The following is a 20686-nucleotide window of genomic DNA, read 5'->3' on the forward strand; positions in this document are numbered from 1 at the left end:
TGATGAAGATGTCCCCGTGTCCCCGAGGGAGGCTGGCCCCCAGGGGCCCGACGTGGGGACCGCCAGAAGCGGCGCCTGCGCTCCTTCGGGAGAGGGCAGGGGCGCGCCATCTGGGAGGTGAGAGGAGGGGTTGCCCGGTCCGCTGGGAAGAGACGAAAGGAATGAGTAATTGGAAATTCTGTCACCGAGACCCCGACCCCGACCCTTTGGCTCTTTCACCGCCCCGCCCCCCCCCCCCCCCCCCCCCCACGGAGAGGCGAGGAGCCTGGAGCCACCGGTGGAGGGACGAGTCACGTTTCGGAGAGGGAAGTGAAATAAAGAGGGCGGCACCCGGGGGGACCCGTGCGTCATTGAGGGACCGAGCCGCGGCCAGTGCGGAGGAGCGCTCGGGACCAGGGGGGGTCAGCGCCTTGCTCCGTGTCCCGCAGCCTCGTGGCGCTAGCCCGGCCACCCCCCTTCCCACGCTCCCAGCGGCCCGGCGCTCCGCTCGGGACTCGGCCCCGGGGCGCGCACGATGTGGCCGCCGAACCGGCCCGGATCCCGCGCGCCCTGGCGCTGGGCGCTGGCGCTGCTGGCCCTGGGCGGCCCGGGGCTGTGCCACGCGAGCCCGCAGCCCGGGGACCCCGCGCGGCCCAGCGCCAGGAACAAGTAAGTGCGCTCCCCTCTCCACCACCACCTAGGGTCGCCACCCCCCCCCCCCGCAAAAAAACACCCTAGCGCCCGGGGGTCCCCGCCTGCACCCTCCTCTCCGAGCCGTCCAGCTCAAATCTCTGTCTTGGGACCCTCATTGACTTCAAGGGCGTCATCTCTTCCTGGTCATAGCGCGCTTCCCGCCGGCCTGTCTCTGGGCGTGGGGTTGGGGGGGGGTTGTCAAGGCAGAGCTGAGCGATCTGGCACCGCACCCCAGCTATCCCGGAGCCCCCATCCCAGCCCGACCCAGGGGCATGGGGCTCGCGTCTCTCCCGTGTTCCGGCTGGATGCTCGCCTTAGGCACAGCCAGCACTTTGGGGGGGGGGGGGGAGGCTGCTTTGGGATGCTCCCGCCTGGGAAGGGGGTGGGTGAGTGACAGTCTCCCTGACCTTCACCGGGGTCAACTCGCCCCCACCCCCCTTCGCCTTGCTCTCCAAGTTTACCTTGCCTTTTCCTCTCTCTCTCCGCCCCAGGAACTGGTGCGCCTACATCGTGAATAAGAACGTGAGCTGCACGGTGCAGGAGGGAAGCGAGAGTTTTATCCAGGCTCAGTACAACTGTGCCTGGAACCAGATGCCCTGTCCATCCGCGCTCGTGTGAGTCCTGGAGGCCCCGGGCAGGGTGGGGCGCAGAGACCCGGGCAAGGGCCGCGGGAGTGGGGTGCGGTGGAACTCGAGACCTTGGGTAAATCCCTTCCAGATCCGATGAAGACCCAAACACTGGGAAGTGTGAGCGCTGAGCGGGTCCTGGCCACGCCTGTGTCTTAAAAGAGCGTGTTGCCTTAAGCGTGGATGGGACCTACGGTTTGTGACTCCCTAGGCCACAGGGCGGGATGAACAATGTCCCCACCCCCGTATCTCTCTCTCTCTCTTGCTCACTCTCTCACTCTTTTCGTTTTTATTACTAACATAAGGCAGCTGTACCTAATTAAATCCATATTGTATATGCTGGGGCACACAGACAATTCTAGAACGTATACTGCTAAAAATCTTTCAGTTGTTTCTTTTTCTCTCACTGAGGTAGGGTCTCACTCTAGCCCAGGCTGACCTGGAACTCACTCCGTTGTTCCAGGCTGGCCTCGAACTCACAGCGCTCCTCCTACCTCTGCCTCCTGAATGCTGGGATTAAAGTCCTGTTTCTAAAAAACTTAAAAAAAAATTTTTTTTTTTTTTTGGCTTGTTTAGTTTTTTCGAGGTAGGGTCTCACTCTAGCCCAGGCTGACTTGGAATTCACCTTGTAGTTTCAGGGTGGCCTTGAACTCACGGTGATCGTTCTACCTCTGCCTCTCAAGTGTTGAGATTAAAGGCATACGCCACCACGCCCGGCTCTAAAAAAACTTTTAAATGTAGGTTTAGCTGAGAGATTTGGCTGGCTGGTGTTCTGAAGTAGGTGAGTTTTTGTCCCAAATATCTTCTTGGGTATTGAAAATATGCCCTTTCTCCTTGAAGTTAGATTTGGGGATTCGCTGAGCAGTTATCAGAGTAGACAAGGGCAAGAAGTTTTTTGTTTATAAAGATTTTAGCATCTTGGGGCTAGGGAGCTTGCTCAGCCCTTACCGGTGCTTGCAAAGCCTCTCAGCCCTTGTTTAATGCCCTACCTCTGCTGGGTGCAGTGTGAGATAGAGCAGGATGCAAAGTGGCACATGCAGGGCATGTGTGCGTCTGACCCCCCACACTCCCCACAAATAAGTTAAAAAATTAAAAAGATTTCAGCATCTTATAAAGCACACAGATTCTGCGAAGCACATCAAAGGCACCAGCTTGTCGGAGGTCTTTGAGTCGCTGTGGAAGTCGGATCTGTGAGCGAACGGCTCCCAGTGCGGGAACATGTGATGGGTGAGATTGTTCCCCACTAAGAATGCAGCATTTGTCTTAGAGCACAGTTGTCATTATGGTGAAGAATGACCAGCAGTAGGCTGCTGGGCCTTTGGCAGCCACGGGGACAGACTGAACTCCAAGAAACTTTTCAGGGGTGCAGGAGATGGAAGGGGCTCCGGACAAGTGGGGAGGGGTGGTTGCCATAGACCAGGTGGGCTGCTTTGGGAGCTGCAAACTGGATAGAATAGGTCCTGTACTGCAAAATGAATGCCACACAAACTCACCAAAACTCAGAAATGTCTATTTCTTTTTACATTTTTATTCCTCTCTCTCTCTCTCTGTATGTGTGTGTGTGTGGGAGGGGCGGGGGCTTCTTGCCACTGCAAACAAAGCATAAAGAACGTAAGGGTCCAGCTCGATGTGGATGGCTAGGGAATTGAACCCTGGACCAGCAGCCTCTGCAAGCAAAAGCCCTTGAGTGCTGAGCCATGTCCTCAGCTCCAAGGTGTCCATTTCTTTTCTTCTTCTTTTTAAAAAAATATTTATTTGTTTATTTATTTGAGGGGAGGGAGAGAGAGAGATGAAGAGGCAGAGAGAAAGAGAGAACAAGCTGGCCAGGGTTTACAGCCACTGCAAATGAACTCCGGACACATGCGCCCCCTTGTGTATCTTACTTATATGGGTCCTGGGGAATTGAAGCAGGGTCCTTGGGCTTCTCAGGCAAATGCCTTAACTACTAAGCCATTTCCCCAGCCCAAGGTGTCCATTTCTAACACATGGAGGAAAAGGATAGAATTGAGTCTCTGGTGTCACAGAAATGAGGATGCTATCGTAGCCATTCAGTAGAGTCACCCTATCTGAAGCTAGAAAGTGGCTAGTCCCTGGCCAGTAGTCAAGAGACATTAGAACACATTAAGTCTCCCCCCCCCGCCCCGCCCAAGGTAGGGTCTCATTCTAACTCAGACCGACCTGGAACTCACTCTGTAGTCTCAAGAGTGTCCTCGAACTCACGATGATCCTGCTACCTCTGCCTCCCTAGTGCTGGGACTGAAGGTGTGCACCACCACACCCGGCCTCCATTAAGTGTTTACATTGGGAGAGAAGCACAAATTGAGTATTTGACACAATGTGAATGAATTATCAGAACAATTTTATTCATTTTATACAAGACTTTTTATCTTGTGTGCCTGTATATGCATTTGTATGTGTATGGGGGAGTGTGCATGTGGAGACCAAAGGGCACCCTCAGATGTCAGCCTCAGCAATGCCATCCACCACACCTTGCTTTTTTCCCTGGGTTCTGGGGATAGAGCTCAACTCCATATTTTTGTAAGGCAGACACTTTACTGACTGAGCTATCTCTGCACTCCCATATTTTGCACTTTTCTGTAACTTAAAAATATACTTTTATTTATTTGCAAGTAGAGAGACATAGAAGAGAGACAGAGAATGGTTGAACCAGGGCCTCCAGCTGTTGCAAATGAACCCCAGGTGCAAATGCACTTTGTGCATTTGGCCTTACGTGGGTTCTGGGGAATCAAACCCAGGTCAGTAGGCATTTTATCCCAGGTATTAGTTTACTTAGTTCTTGCAACAATCCTTCAAGTTGAACAGCGCTGTCTGCTTTAAAATATATTTTATTAATTTATGAGAGAGTGAATGCATATGGGCATGCCAGAGCCTCTTCTCCCTGCAAATGAACTCCAGATGCATGTGCTGCTTTGTGCATCTAGCTTTATGTGAGTATATGTGAGTACTAGGGAATCAAACCCAGGCTGGCTGGCATTCTAAGCGAGAGCCTTTAGTCACTGAGCCATCTGCTCAGCGCCACATTGTCCCCCTTTTAACCTGTGAGTGAGCTGCTTCTCTATCCAGGGCTGCTGGCCCTTGTGGACTAGTCTTTGTCCCTATAGCAATGAGGAATGCATATAGCCAGCTGTGTGTGTGGGGGGAGGCACTACCCCAGCCTGTGCACTGTTGTGGGTCCCCCTGGTTGGGTAGAGTGGAGGAGGAAGGGCCTGCCATTTCTTCCAGCCCCGCTTACCTCATGGCTGGTGCTTGGGTGGGTGCCGGTGAAAGATGACTGTCTCTCTTCTCTGTCCCGGACCAGACCTTGTTTCTTTCATGCGTCTCCCATGTTCCTGTCAGCGATTCCAGATAGTTCCAGAACCTCCTGCTGGCCCAGCAGCTGTTAGCATTTGTGGCATTTGGAGGCATCTTGTCCATGGAGCAGCCTTGGTGCTAGCCAGGACATCCAAGGACCCCAGCTGCAAGGCAGGATGCCTTCACTTTGCCTCCCGACTCGGGCTGAGGCTCCCAGGGCTGGGGTGCTCTACTTTCAGATACCACAAATGGCCCTGGGGTTATCAGCATCCAACCCTGCCCAAACCCTCCTAGCCTATGTTTTGTTTTTCTTGCTTTTTTTTGATTTTTCGAGGTAGGGTCTCACTCTAGCTCAGGCTGACTCGGTAGTCTCAGGGTGGCCTCGAACTCATGGTGATCCTCCTACCTCTGCCTCTTGAGGGCTGAGATTAAAGGTGTGCACCACCACGCCTGGCTTTTTTTTTTCCCAAGATCATTTATTTATTTATTTATTTGTTGCAGAGAGAGAGATAGAAAGAACAAGACAGACAGAATGGGCACTCCAGGGCCTCCAGCTGCTGCAAACAAACTCCAGATGCATACACCACTTTGTGCATCTGGCTGTATGTGGGCACCAGGGAAGAGAATCTGTTGCTAGGTTTTGTAGGCAGGCGCCTTAACTGCTGAGCTATCCCTTCAGCACCCCCTCCTAACCTATCTTATATTGCCATAGAATTTTTCCCTTTTTGTTTGTCCTTTGCATTTAAAACATTTTATCTGCTTATTAGTTATTTATTTGCATGTGTGTGTGGTTGCCAGGGCCTCTTGCCAGTGCAAATGAATGCCGGGTGCATGCACCACAGTTTGTGTCTGCCTTTACGTGAGTATTGGAGAATCGAACCCAGGGCTTTGCAAACAAACATTCTTTGTTTTTTCTTTTCAAAATTGTTTTTATTAACAACTTCCATGATTGGAAACAATATCCCATGGTAATGCCCTCCTTCCCCCCACCTTCCCCTTTGAAACTCCATCATATCCCCTCCCCCTCTCAATCAGTCTCTGTTTTATTCTGATGTCATGATCTTTTCCTCCTTTTATTATGGTCTTGTGTAGGTGGTGTCAGACATTGTGGGGTTTGGATATCCAGGCCATTTAGTGTCTGGGGGGAGCATGTTGTAAGGAGTCCTACCCTTCCTTTGGCTCTTACATTCTTTCCGCCACCTCTTCCACAATGGACCCCGAGCCTTGGAAGGTGTGATAGAGATTTTGCAGTGCTGAGCACTCCTGTCACTTCTTTCCAGCACCATGATGCCTTCTGAGTCATCCCAAGGTCACTGCCATCTGAAAAGAGAAGGTTCTCTACTAGAAGTGAGAGTAGCATTAATATATGGGTATGAACATTAAGAGAAGTGCTTACTGGGCAGTTTGATGGGCATGGTATATACATTTAGGCAGACAGCAGCAGAGGTTACACCCCTAGGGCTCATGACTACCCCTGTTTTAAGTTTTCAGTATCAGGGATGTATTTCCTCCCATGGAGCGGGCCTCCAATCAGATTAGAGGGCAGTTGGTTTCCACCATGGCAGACGTGCCACTCTTGCACCCGTTGGCTCATTTGGCCTGGCTGACAAAATATAAGGCTTGCAGTGTCCACTGCAAACAAACATTCTTAACCTCTGAGTCATCTCCCTAGCCCTGTCCTTTGCAGGTTGTTTTTTTTTTTTTTCAAGGTAGGGTCTCACTCTAGCCCAGGCTGATCTGGGATTCACTATGTAGTCTCAGGGTGGCCTCGAACTCACTGTGATCCTCCTACCTCTGTCTCCTAAGTGCAGGGATAAAAGTTGTGCACCACCACGCCCGGCTTGTCCTTTGCATTTTTGATGGAAATATTTATATACCACAACTTATTTATTTGTTTATTTTTATTTTATTTCCAGTTTTGTGAGGTAGAGTCTCACTCTAGCCCAGGCTGACCTGAAATTCACTCTGTAGTCTCAGGGTGGCCTCAAACTCATGGCAACCCTCCTACCTCTGCCTCCTGAGTGCTGGGATTAAAGGTATGTGCCACCATACCTGGCTCTACCTTTTTTATTTATTTACTTTTAAAGTTTTATTTATTTATTTTTTTCAGAAAGAGAGAGAGGGAGGGAGGGAGGGAAAGAGAGAAAGAGAGGGACAGTGTGTGGGAGAGAGAATTAGCATGCCAGGGCCTCAGAAGCTGGAATCAAACTCCAGACACCTGCGTCACCTAGTGGGCACACGCGACCTTGCACTTGCCTTACCCTTTTGCATCTAGCTTGCATGGGATCTAGAGAGTCGAACATGAGTCCTTAGGCTTCTCTGGCAAGTGCCTTAACCACTAAGCCATCTCTCCAGCCCACCTTTTTATTTTTAATTATTTATTTATTTATTTGAGAGAGAGAGGCAGATAGAGAAAGAATGGGCATTCCAGGGACTCTAGCCACTGCAGACAAACTCCAGATATGAGCACCACCTTTTGCATCTGGCTTATGTGGCTTCTGGGGAATTAAGGCTAGGTCCTTAGGCTTTGGAGGAAAGTGTCTTAGCTGCTAAGCCACCTTTCCAGCCCACCTTTTAAAACCTTCCTTCCATGTGTTTTGGCAAATACATGCAGCCACGTAGCTGCCCCCATGATCAGAATCTGGGACATGTCTGCCATGCCCAGCAGCTGCCTCCTGCGCCTTGCAGCTGCTTCCTTCACACCAAACCTACTTCTCAGCGTGTTTTGTCTTCTGGTCCTACCTGTCCAGAAGACAGTGACAGAAATGGAACCTTTCACTCGGTGTGAACCTTTTTCACTTATACATTCACATTTATTTTGGGTGTTTTGAGACACCAAAATAGTGCCCAGGCTGGCCTTGAACTGTCAATCATACTGTCTCAGCTTCTCAATTGGTGGGATGACAGTGTGCCCCACTATGCCTGGTTCATTTGTGCATTTATTTATTTTTTTGTTTCGCTTATTTCTTCTTGCGTATGTCCATGTGCATTGAGCGCACATATGCTGGGGTCTATGACCACTGCAAATGGATGCCCATCTGGCTTTACCTGGATGGCTGGGGAATTAAACCCAGTGGCAGGCTTTGCAAGCAAGCATCTTTAGCCACTGAGCCATCTCTCTCGGTCCCTATACATTGTGTGTGTGTGTGTGTGTGTGTGTGTGTGTGTGTTTAATTTTTCAAGGTAGAGTCTCACGCTAGCCCAGGCTGACCTGGAATTCACTCTGTATTCTCAGGGTGGCCTCGAACTCATGGCGATCCCCCTACCTCTGCCTCCCAAGTGCTGGAATTAAAGGTGTGCACCACCACGCCCAGCTTCCTATGCATTTATTTTTGAGATATGTTCTCACTGTATGGCCCAGGCTGGCCTCAGAATCCTGGACTTAATCCATCCTGCTGTCTCCTCAGCCTCTTGAGGTTATAGGCACTCCAGGGCACTTGGCTTATTGGGACTTTAAAAAAAATATTTTATTTACTTGACAGAAAGAGGCAGATAGAGATAGAGAGAGAATGGGTGCACCAGGTCATCTAGCCACTCCAAATAAACTCCAGATGCATGTGCCACCTTATGCATCTGGCTTTATGTAGGTACTAAGGAATCAAACGTGGGTCCTTGGGCTTTGCTGGCAAACGCCTTCACCACTATCTCTGCAGCCCCTTATTGGGACGTCTGAGGTCCATTGAGGTATTGCCTGTAGTCATTGCTCAATCCCATTTGCTGGTTGAGGAGTCAAATGCTGTTTTCTGTAAGGGCCAGAGAGTAACCTTTACGCTCGTGTGGCCCAGGCAGTGCTGAGTGCGCCGGTCCGCTGTTAGGGAAGGCATGTGAACTTGTGGCTGCAGATGTCGCAGCCCTGCCGGCAAGCTCCACAGGCCCGAGGGCTACTGTGGGCTGAGGCCTGGGCCATCTCACGAGGGTCTGGTTGGTTTGTATTGGGGCTGTTAGGAATGAAATCTCTATAAACACTCAAAAACAGTATCTGTGAAGCCACTTCTCTTAGGTGTAACTCTCTGGGCTTATTTGTTATTCCCCACTTGCTTTCTCATTTATACCTCGGATATATAAATTTTGACTTAAATGGGTTTCTCTAGCCCAGGCTGACCTGGAATTCACTATGTAGTCTCAGGGTGGCCTCAAACTCATGGTGATCCCCCTACCTCTGCCTCCCAAGTGCTGAGATTAAAGGCAAGTGCCACCATGCCTGGCACTCCGACTTAAATTTATTTATTTATTTGCAAGCAGAAAGAGAGAGAGAGAGGGAGAAAAAGTATGGGCATGCCAGGGCTGCAAATGAACTCTAGATGCATGTGCTACTTTGTGCATTTGGCTTTATGTGGGTTCTGGGGAATCAACCTCAGGTAGTTAGACTTTGTAAGATACTGGGGAATTGACCACTGAGCTGTCTCTCCAGCCCCAACGTTGACTTCTTTAAAATTTTTCTTATTTGTTTATTTAGTAGAGACAGAGACATGGAAGGAGGAAGGGAGGGAGGGAGGGAAGAAGAGAGAGAGAGAGAGAGAGAGAGAGGAAGAGAATAGGCAAACAGACTTTAAACACATGTGCCACCATGTGCATATGGCTTATGTGGGACTGGGAGAATTGAACCTGGGTCCTTAGGCTTCACATGCAAGTGCCTTAACCCCTAAGTCATCTCTCCAGCCCTTGAGTTTTGGGGCTAGAGGGATGGTTTAGCAGTTAAGGTGCTTTGCCTGTGAAGCCTAAGGATCCAGGTTTGATTCCCCAGTACCCATAAGCCGGATGCACAAGATGGTACACCAGATGGAGTTCATTTGCAGTAGCTAGAGGCCCTAGGGTGTCAATTCTCTCCCCTCCCTTTTTTAGTGCCTCAGTGTCATCCAAAATATACCACCCAACATTTTATTTATTTATTTATTTATTTGGGTTTTTGTAGGGTCTCACTCTAGTCCAGGTTGACCTGGAATTCACTATGTAGTGTCAGGGTGGCCTCCAACTCAGGGCGATCATCCTACCTCTGCTTCCTGGGTGCTGGGATTAAAAGTGTGTGCCACCGCATGCAGCCTGCCCACCTGTGTGTGTGTGTGTGTGTGTGCGCGTGTGCGTGTGTGTGTGTGTGTGTGTGTGTGTGTGTGTTTTGAGGTAGGGTCTCACTCTAACCCAGGCTGGTCTAGACTTCACTATGTAGTCTCGGGGCGGCCTCGAACTCACAGTGATCCTCCTACCTCTGCCTTCCAAGTTCCGCCCACCTTTCTTGAGACAGGGTCTCTCCTTGGCCTGGAGCTCATGGATTAGGGCCGACAAGCTTAGCCAGGGAGCTCTAGGGATCCATCCGTCTCTGCCTCCCCAGCGTTCCGATTCCAGGCAGGTGCTGCCATGCTGAGGCTGCCCCATCTTCATGCAAGCACTTTACCGACCGAACTACCCCTTCAGCCCCTATGAGATCCTAAAGAAAACAGTCCTCGGAGGGCCCTGGGAAGGGTCCACGCAGGGCCTGGGCTGCTGGGATACTGTGGAGCAGGAATTTGCAGCAGATACTGGTTCTCTGACAAGTTCCAAGACACTTCTAATCCTCAGATGCCAAGGGAAGCAGATGACCGTGAAAGTTGGAAGCAAAGTTATCTACTAGGAACCCCTCTCCTCCAGGTGCTCCGCCTGGTGTTCGCCTTCCCCAGCACAGAGCGCTTAACGCCAGAGCAAAGCTCAGCGGACTGACATCTTCTCCAGTCGGTTCTCTTCACTCTGACATCCCCAGGAGCAAATCCCATCCAATGCAGAAAGTGCTTTGTGTGTAGATAGTTTGGGGGCATTTTGTTTTTCCTTTGTCATTTTTTTGGATTGTAGAGTGGTTTGAGGCAGAGTCTCCTTCTAGCCCAGGCTGACCTGGAATGCTCTAGCTCCAGGATGGCCTCAAATTCATGGCGATTCTCCTACCTCAGCCTCTTGAGTGCTGGGATTAAAGGCATGTGCCACCACGCCCAGCTTTCTCTTTGCCTTTTAAAAAACTTATAAATTTATTTATTTGCAAGGAGATGGATGGATGGATGGATGGATGGATGGATGGATGGATGGATGGATGGACGGATGGATGGACAGACAGACAGATAGGTAGGTAGATTGATAGATAGACGATAGACAGCAAGCATGGGCCTGCCAGGGCCTCCTGATGCTGCAAACAAACTCCAGACTCATGTACCACTCTGTGCATCTGGCTTTATGTAGACACTAGGGAATTGAACCACAGAGACATCTCCCTAGCCCCTCCTTTCAGCCTTTTTTTTTTTTTAAATGTATTTATTTGCAAGGAGAGAGAGAGATAAAGAGGGAAAATGGATATGCCAGGGCCTTTGGCGGCTTCAAACAAACTCCTGATTCATGGGCCACCTTGTGAATCTGGCTTTACATGGGCAACTGAGGAATCAAAACCCAGGCCATTAGGCTTTGCAAGCAAGGCCCTTAATCTCTGAGCCATCTCTCTAGCCTTCCTTTCTCCTTTTAAACAAACATTTTGCACACACTTGCCTTAAACACTTTTTTGTCCCTTGGCATTGAAGGTGACTTGAATCAGCTTGCCTGGGTGTCGGAGGACACCTGCCAGGGAGTTCTGGAATCCCTGTGCCCCAACCTGGGAGCCACTGATGATGGCAGCTGTCCTTTGGAGTGGCTTCTCATGTATCTCCCTGTAGAACTCAGGTTTTCCTTCCAAGTTTCTTCTTTCTTTTGGCCCCTTTACCTCCTAGGTTCCCTGCAGATGAGATGATGTATTTGGAGAGCTATTTCCAGAACATTCCACACTGATTGTTTTATTCTTTTTACTTATTTATTTGCAAGAAGAGGCAGACAGACAGACAGGGAATGAATGAGGAAAAAAAATAAGTGATTCAGGGTCTCATGTTGTTGCAAATGGACTCCAGACACGTGCTCTGCTTTGTGTGTCTGGCTTTATGTGGGTGCTGGGGAATCAAACCCATGCCCTTGGGCTTTGCAAGCAAGCAGCTTTAACCACTGAGCCATCTCTCCAGCCCTGGTTTTTTATTCCTGTTACCAGCTCAGCCAGGGCAGAGCTGGGGTGTGGGTGGTGGAATCTTAGAAAAATAACTTAAATGCATGAAGCCCTGGGTTCAATCCCCAGTACCAAACCAAGCTTTATGCTTTGGGTCCTCCTTTCCTAACTTAAAAATTTTTTTGTTTATTATTTATTTATTTGAGAGCGACAGAGAGAGAAAGAGGCAAATAGAGAGAGATAGAGAATGGGCACGCCAGGGCCTCCAGCCACTGCAAATGAACTCCAGACACGTGCGCCCCCTTGTGCATCTGGCTAACGTGGATCCTGGGGAATTGAGCCTCGAACCGGGGTCCTTAGGCTTCACAGGCAAGTGCTTAACCGCTAAGCCATCTCTCCAGCCCCTTTGCTAACTTTTTAAAATTATGCCTTGGGGGAAAATGACTGGGACTCAAATAGACTCTATGGTCTTAAGAAAAGCAATTTGCTTCTTGTTAAAGCATATCTAATTCCCATTCATTAGTCTTTCCCTGTTGATTTTGTTCCATCTGCATTAGCATATGGTACTTGAGTTAAAATCCCGAGGTGGCCTGAAAAAGGCAGGTGGGTGTGGGTGCGGGAGGCCTGCGGGGCGCTGCTAATCAGATGAGAGCGGCCAGGCTCCCTGTGGTGTGCTCCAACGAACTGGGTGGGGTGGTGACATGTACTGGAAGAGAAGATAGGAGACTTGGCTTCTGGCCCGAGCTCTCTCCACCACAATATGTGACCGCATGCAAGTCACTGGGCCGCTGAGGCATTTTCCTCAGGGCTTCATGGCAGGGTTGATGGTGGGGAGGAGGCCCAAGGGAGGGAAGTGGTCTGTGAACCCTAAAACCCAGCTGGCACACAAGGGTCAGGCGTGCCTTGCAGGAGCCTGCAGAGCACTCCGTCTCTCCTCAGTTTGTGGGGAGTGCTAAGGACTCACGAGTGGCATTATCTTTGAAAGCTCTGGAACTAAAGCTCATGCTGACTTGTTTGAGAAAGGCTGGATGGAGTGCTGAAGATAACGCAATAACCCGGTGACCTAGGATAATAGGAAAACCACATGCTTAAGATCAGCTTGTAGGGTCAGGGCGCCTCAGGGATGACATTGGAAGCAGAATCCAAGTACCATTTCTTTTCTTTCTTCTTTCTTCCTTCCTTCCTTCCTTCCTTCCTTCCTTTCTTCCTTCCTTCCTTCCCTCCCTCCCTCCCTCCCTCCCTCCCTCCTTCCTTCCTTCCTTTCTTTCTTTCTTTTTTTCCAGGTAGTGTCTCACTCTGGCCCAGACTGACCTGGATTTCACTATGTAGTGTCAGGGTGGTCTCGAACTCATGGTGATTCCTACCTCTGTCTCCCAAGTGCTGGGATTAAAGGCGTGCGCCGCCACGCCTGGTTTGGAGTCCCATGTCTTTAGGCACTGTGTGCCAGGGCCTCATGTATGCTATGCATGAGCTATACCATCAAGCGACATCCCTGATTCTTTGGGAAAAGCAGTCCTTTTCCATATGTGGATAATATTAACATGCTGCACTTACTGAAGTAGGTACTATGCACAACAGTTACCCAATGCTTTACACGCCGATTCTTTTTCTTTTTCTTTCTTTGTTTTTAATTTTCTTTTTTTTTTTGTTTTTGAGGGGGGTTTGAAGTAGGGCTTTACTCTAGTCCAGGCTGCCCTGAAATTTGATATGTAGTCTCAGGCTGGCCTCAAACTCACAACAACTTCCTATCTCTGCCTCCTGAGTGCTGGTATTAAAGGCATGCACCTCTATGCCCAGCCTAATTTTTAAAAATATTTATTTGTTTATTTGACAGAGCAAGAGAGAATGGGTGCACCAGGGCCTCCAGCCACTGCAAATGAACTCCAGATGCATGTGCCACCTTGTGCATCTGGCTTACATGGGTCCTGGAGAATTTAACCTGAGTCCTTTGGTTTTGCAAGCAAGCACCTAAACTGCTAAGCCATCTCTCCAGCCCCTAAAAAATATTATTTATTTATTTATTTGTAAGCACAGAGAAAGGAGAGAGAGAGAGAATGAGATGTCAGGGCCTCTAGCTGTTGCAAATGACTCTAGATTCATGCATCACTTTGTGCATCTGCCTTTATATGGATACTGGGGAATTGAATCTGGTACATTAGGCTTTGCAGGCAAGTACCTTTACTGCCGAGTCATCTCTCCAACCCCACAATGACATTTATTTATTTATTTATTTATGAGAGAAAGAGACAGAATGGGTATGCTAGGGCCTCTAGCCACTGCAAATGAACTCCAGGTGCATGTGCCACCTTGTACATTTGGTGTTACATAGGTACTGAGGAATTAAACTTGGGTCCTTAGGCTTTTCAGGCAAGCACCTCAACTGCTAAGCCATCTGTCCAGCCCCCACATTGACTTTTTAAGACCTGAGGCTGATATGCTTCTAGGGCACGGATTACATCCAGTCTCACACAACTGTTCTCATTTACTACTGGTTACATGGCTTCTTTTTTACATTTTAGTTATGCATATATATATACTCTTATATCCCCAACCTTGCTCCCATTACTGGGGGGGGGGCTGCTCAGTGGGGTTATGGTGTTCACTGTGAGGTCATGTAGGCTTCAGTCAGTCTCCATGGGGTAGGAGCAGGGAACAAAAATGTGAATCTGGCTTCTTCTCAGAATTCATTGCTTCTGTCTGGGATGAAGCAGTTGTCTGGGCTTAGAAACAACAGTGAACCACTTGATCAAATGCTATGACAGAACATGACATGTCTTTACAAGGGACCATTTATCTGGGGGAATCAAGGGAAGAACAGGATAGTTTTCAACATGACAGCACATTGAAAGAGAAACAATGAAATGATTAAATCTAAACTTGCCAATACGTTTTCTTCCTTCCTTCCTGTTTCAAAAGGGTGATGGGTGGTGTTGGGAAAAAAAAAAAAAGTAGGGAGGGTCAAATGAACCAAATTCCTGGTTTTAAAATGCTGACAGAAGGCAAAGCTTCTCAGGGTGTGTCACTTAGAAGGACCCAGCTGCTTTTCAGTTTTTTTTTTTTTCACCTAAGAATACCAAAAGATGAGAGATACGCCTAAAAAGTACACTTTGTTGCGTCAGCCTTTTAGGACAATGTACTTTATTATCCATTCAGTTAAAAGGAAGAAATGAAGCCAGACAGGCGTGGGGGCGCACGCCTTTAATCCCAGCACTCAGGAGGCAGAGGTAGGAGGACTGCTGTGAGTTCGAGGCCACCCTGAGACCACATAGTGAATTCCAGATCAGCCTGGGCTAGAGTGAAACCCTACCTTGAGGAAAAAAAAAAAAAGGAAAGCGGTTCGGGGGGACCCTTTATAAACTGGTCACATCCATGAAAGGGAATTTGCTAAGACCATTCAGTGTTCCCCTAGCCCTTCCCATCTCTGGACACCTTTGGGCTTGTGGGGGTCTCACCTGCTGTGGGGGCTTAATTGGGTTAGCTCAGCATCAAGAAGACACTGCCTGCTTCCTTCAGCCCGAAAGCTGTCCTCTACGTCTGATCTGCCCCGCTGGGACCTTGCCAGAGAATCATGAGATAAGGGCATAAAAATGTCTCCTAAACTGTAGTGGGGGAAAATACCGCTTGTTTTTCTGCTAACTGAAGCTTTTCCATGTATCTGGGAAAAGGAGGACGAGAGCTGATTGCGACAGCCAGGGCGGGGGCGGGTTTTGCAATCGGCCCTTACTACGGAGGACTTGTCTCCATTAAGGCTTTCCCTCCCTGGCTCGTGTCAGCCTTCAGCCCAGAGCTGTCCCATGCTGCTGTCTCCCTTCCTCCTTCCCACCCTCCCTCTTTTCTGCGGTGTGGTACTGGAAATTAAACCTGGGGCCTCATGCTTTCTAAGCACAGCCTTGCACCCAGCCCCCTCACGTACTGTTTGAATGAAGGGCTTGGGTCATGGGGCAGCAGCAAGCCTTTCTTAGTATCGTGAACATTCCAGAATTTCCCACCCGGCTTGCAAGACTGTCAGTGCCCAGGCCTGGTTCCTGCAGGCGTCTCCTACCGTGGAGGCTCTTCCAGGGCGAGGATGCTAGGCCAGCGCCCCAACTCTGTCAGGATAGTGTGTTGCAAGCTCTGCTGGCCAGGCTGTAGAGACTTGGCACCGGTCTGTGGCATCATTGCGGAATACGAGACAAAACACAGAGCGCCTTCTCACTCCAATGGGAGCCAAAGCCGAAATGCTACTCTCTAGCTTGTTTCTTGGACCAGTTAGCAAGGTGCCCTCCCCCGAACCCCATCAGGATCATTACTGGGAAAGCTGCTAATCCCAATTGGTGGTCAATTTTTTGCCTTTAAAAAAAAAAACTTATTTATTTATTTCCAAGTAGAGAGATACAAACTGAGTGAGAGAGACAGAGAGAATACGGGCATGCTAGGGCTTCCAGCCACTGCAAATAAACTTCAGATGCATGTGCCACTTTGTGCATCTGGCTTACGTGGGTACTGGGGAATGGAACTTCAGTCATTAGGCTCTGGAAGCAAGCAAGTGCAGTGGCTGGAGGCCCTGGCATGCCAATTCTCTCTCTCTTGCTTGTTCTTTCTCATAAAAATGTTTTTATTTGGCTTCAGGCCAATGAAAAACCCTGTCTTTGAAAGGATACATTTAAAAAATAAAGGGCTGGAGGGATGGCTTAGTGGTTGAGGTGCTTGCCTACAAAGCCAAAAGACCCAGGGTCCATTCCCCAGGACCCATGTAAGCCAAATGCACAAGGTGGCGCGTGTGTGTAGAGTTTGTTTGCAGTGGTTGGAGGCCCTGGTGTGCACATTCTCTCTCTCAAATAAAGAATTAAATAAATATGGGCTGGAGAGATGGCTTAGCGGTTAAGTGCTTGCCTGTGAAGCCTAAGGACCCCGGTTCGAGGCTCGGCTCCCCAGGACCCACGTTAGCCAGATGCACAAGGGGGCGCACGCGTCTGGAGTTCCTTTGCAGTGGCTGGTAGCCCTGGCGCGCCCATTCTCTCTCTCACTCTCTATCTGCCTCTTTCTCTCTCTGTCACTCTCAAATAAATCAATAAAAATCTTAAAAAAAAAGAATTAAATAAATAATATCTTAAAAATAAAAAGAAAAATATTTTTATTTATTTGAAAGAGGTGAGAGCATGAGAGAAAGAGTGTGGCTTCTCCAGGACCTCTTGCTACAGTAAATAAACCCTAGACGCATATATCAGGGTGTGTATTCAGGTTTACATGGGTACTGGGGAATCAAACCTGGGCCTGCAGGCTTTGCAAGCAAGTGCCTTTAATTATGGAGTCCTTTTGTCCTTTTTATAGCAGCTGTCTCGAGGTCCTAGCATCTCTGCTGGGTCGCCACTGCAACCCACGGTTCATCCACATGGCCCCATGGGGTCTCTGTTATACTCGTACAGGGTAGGATGCTAATTTGTTGATCCAAGGGGGGGAATAAAGCAGACTTTGAACATTCCTTGAGCACTCGGACCCCTTCAAAAAGGTATACATTCTTCCTGTTGTCCCAGTGCAGATCAGCTGGCCCAATCTCAATGGCTGAAATCTCTCAATTGCAGCTGAACGGGCAGCCCTTTCAGCACAAAGATTTCACTTCTGTGCTATATCCCTCTGTTCACACCAGTCCATTTCTACTCAAAGCAACCCTGCATAACTTCTCAGGACCTGGCTATAATAGCAAGACTCTCACACAAACTGCTTGTAGCCCAGTCCAGGTGAAGCTTCTCACCCTCACGAGTCAAACCTCACAGTCTATAGTTCTTACTGCATTCACGTCTTTCAATTCCGACCAAAATAGTCCATCAAGCTGTACTTACAGCACTGCAAGGCATCTCTCAAGCCAAGGTTTCAAATCTTTCCACATTCCTCTTGCAAATCAGCTCCAGCCAGACCTGGTGGCACCTGCCTTTAATCCCAGCACTCGGGAGGCAGAGGTAGGAGGATCACGGAGAATTTGAGGCCACCCTGGACTACATAGTGTATTCCAGGTCAGCCTGAGCTAGCATGAGACCCTACTTTGGAAAACCAAAGGGTTAAAAAAAAAAAAAAGAAAGGAAAATCATCTCCAAAAGGACAAAGCCACACACAGTCTGGTGTCCAGCAGTGATCCCAAATCCCGTTCCTCGGTACCAACTTTACTGTTGCAGTCAGATTCTCATTGCTGGCAGAAATCACTCTGCCGAGAGCAGTTTGTGGGAAAAAGGGTGTATTCTGGCTTACAAACTCCAGGGGAAGCTCCATAGTGGCAGGGGAAAACGATGGCATGAGCAGAGGGTGGAAATCACCTTCTGGCCAACATCAGGTGGACAACAGGAACAGGAGAGCGTGTCAAACACTGCCAAGGGGATACTGGCTATAACACCCATAAGCCTGGCCTCAACAATACACTGCCTCCAGGAGGTGTTAATTCCCAAATCTCCATCAGCTAGGAACATAGCATTCAGAATGTCTAAGTTTATGGGGAACACCTGAATCAAATCATGACACCCCTGCTCTTGGTATAGGCTGAGGGCCCTCCTCAGTGGGGTCATGGCGTACTGTGGGGTCATGAAGGCCTTAGTCCGTGCCTATGGGGTAGTGCAGATGGGGGAATGGGCCATGCCGCAGGTCCCACCCCCTCTGTGGCTCTTACGATCTTTCCGCCCCCCTCTGCTGCAGTGTTCCCTAAGCCATGGCAGACCTGTGGGCAGTCTGATTTAGTGTTGAGTTCTTTGTTCTTTTTTCTGTTGTTGCTCTGTTTTGTTTTTCGATGTAGGGTCTCACTGTAGTCTCAGGCTGGCCTGGAACTCACGATGATCCTCCTTCTTCTGCCTCCAGAGCGCTGGGATTAAAGGTGGGCACCCCTACACCCCACTCTTTGTCCTCTTCTTGAACAGGGTCCTACCTAACACAGGCTGGTCTCAAATTTCTGATTCCCCAGCCTCAATGTCCTGAGGGCTCAGATTAAAAGCCTGAACCACTGAGCTGGAGAGACGGCTCAGCAGCTAAGGCGCTCGCTTACAAGCCCGATGGCCTGGGTTCAGTTCCTCAGTACCCATGTAAAGCCAGATGCACAAGGTGGTGCATGTGTCTGGAGTTTGTTTGCAGTGGCAGGGGACCCAGGGCCCATCCATTCTGTCTCTCTCCTTGATAAAACAAGGAACAAAACCCTGCAGCACCATGATCATCTTGGTGATCACTTTTTCTTCCGTTTTCTTTGGCGCTAGGGATTGAACTCAGGGCCTTGCCCCTGCTCAGCATGTGCTCCACCATCGAGCTGAACCCTTGCTCCTGGTTGCACTTTCAAGGCGCTCGGTACAAAAAGCGGGAAAGAAAGGAGGGAGGAGTCTCGGCTCCACAGCAGAGACAGGCTGTATTCGAGAACAGCCTGAGAAGCGCTCTGGCCAGGCAGATCAGAAACAACTCCCCTTACAGACGAGGAAGGACTTACGGGGCACTGGGGCACTGGAATTCTTCGGCTGCAGCGCGCGTGGCCGGCCTATCTTGCCTCAGGGCTTGGGCCTCTTTAGGGAAGTGATAACCTGACAGGGGCTCCAGATCATTCCAGAAATGTGATCATTGGGAGGGATGGTCTGGGTCATTCTTGGGAAACAGAGTCATAATGAAATGGCAGTCAGAGTTCAAAGATGGAGACATTCTTATTTTAATAGTGCTAATGTATTTTTATATTTTATATTTGCAATAATTTTTTTTACTACATTATCTTTCACATCATGATAATTTGAAGGTAATTATTTAAAAGTCCTGTCTTACCTATCTTCCTTAATCATTGATTCTAAGACAATACTTCCAGGGATCATTTCTATAGTTCCTTAATCATTGATTCCGTATTTTTAAAATACTTTTTCATTTTTTTATTGACAGCTTCCGTAATTGTAAACAACATCCCATGATAATTCTCTACCTCCCTCCACTATCCCCTTTGAAACTTTACTCTCCATCATATCCCTTCCCCCTCTCAATCACTTTCTCTTTTATTTTCTCACTCTAGCCCAGGCTGACCTGGAATTCACTGTGTAGTCTCAGGTTGGCATTGAACACATGGTGATCCTCCTACCTCTGTCTCCTGAGTGCTGGTATTAAAGGTATGTGCCACCATGCCCTGCCCTTTTTAAAATTTTTGTGGTGGGGGAGGGAGGAAGAGAATTGGTGAGCCAGGGCTTCTAGCCACTGCAATTTAACTCTAGACACTGCACCAATTTGTGTGCGTGCGTGATCTTATGTATCTGGCTTACGTGGGTTCTGGGGAGTCTAATCTGGGTTGTTAGGCTTTGCAGGCAAACCTTTGCCACTAAGTCATCTCTCCAGCTTGATTCCATACGTTTTGTTTTTGGTTTATTGAGGTAGGGTTTTGCTGTATCCCTGAATGACCTGGAATTCACTGTGTAGTCTCAGGGTGGCCTTGAACTCACGGCAGTCCTCCTACCTCTGCCTCTCAAGTGATGGGATTAAAGGCATGTGCGACCATGCCTGGAAATTACATATTTTAAAATAATACATTTTATTTCTTTATTTGAAAGCAGAGAGAAATAAAGAAGACAGTCAGAGAGGGTGGGCATGCCAGAGCCTCCAGCCATGATTCCATGCATTCTCAAGTGAAAAGAAAAGTTAAGCTTGAGTTCCCAAATTGACGAAAGTAACTGCCATGTGTCTGAAGAGTAACCTAAAATATATGTATACATATATATCATGTACATACATCAAACATACATATATACATATTTGGTTTTTCGAGGTAGGGTCTCACTGTAGCCCAGGCTGACCTGGAATTCACTATGGAGTCTCAGGGTGGCCTCGAACTCACGGCGATCCTCCCACCTCTGCCTCCTCCCAAGTGCTGGAATTAAAGGCGTGCACCACTACGCCTGGCTCTCTGATATGTATTTTTTTTTTAAAGAAAAAGATTACACCCATTTTTTCTTTCTCTTTCTGATGCTATGTACCAAACCCAAGCCCTTGTCCTTGCTAGGCAAAGGCCCTACCACTGAGGTAAATCCCCACCACTCTAGTTCTGAAACTGAAAAAGACTTAGTCATACCAATTGAAGTCATCTTTTAAAAATAGCTACTTATTTATTTTAGAGAAAGAGAGTGAG

The 20686-nt window shown here is 48.8% G+C and overlaps 1 protein-coding gene across 1 annotated transcript in view; it reads left to right on the forward strand.

Moving 5' to 3' along the window:
• Positions 1-514: 514 nt before the first annotated feature.
• The window catches only part of Emilin2 (elastin microfibril interfacer 2), an 84967-nt gene continuing 64795 nt past the window's right edge, over positions 515-20686 (forward strand). The window contains exons 1-2 of the mRNA XM_045144206.1: positions 515-648; positions 1164-1286. Of these exons, the coding sequence (XP_045000141.1) occupies positions 515-648; positions 1164-1286 (257 nt within the window). The remainder of the gene's footprint in view (positions 649-1163; positions 1287-20686) is intronic.

Source organism: Jaculus jaculus, chromosome 2 (assembly GCF_020740685.1).
Source record: "Jaculus jaculus isolate mJacJac1 chromosome 2, mJacJac1.mat.Y.cur, whole genome shotgun sequence".
NCBI classification, from domain to species: domain Eukaryota; kingdom Metazoa; phylum Chordata; class Mammalia; order Rodentia; family Dipodidae; genus Jaculus; species Jaculus jaculus.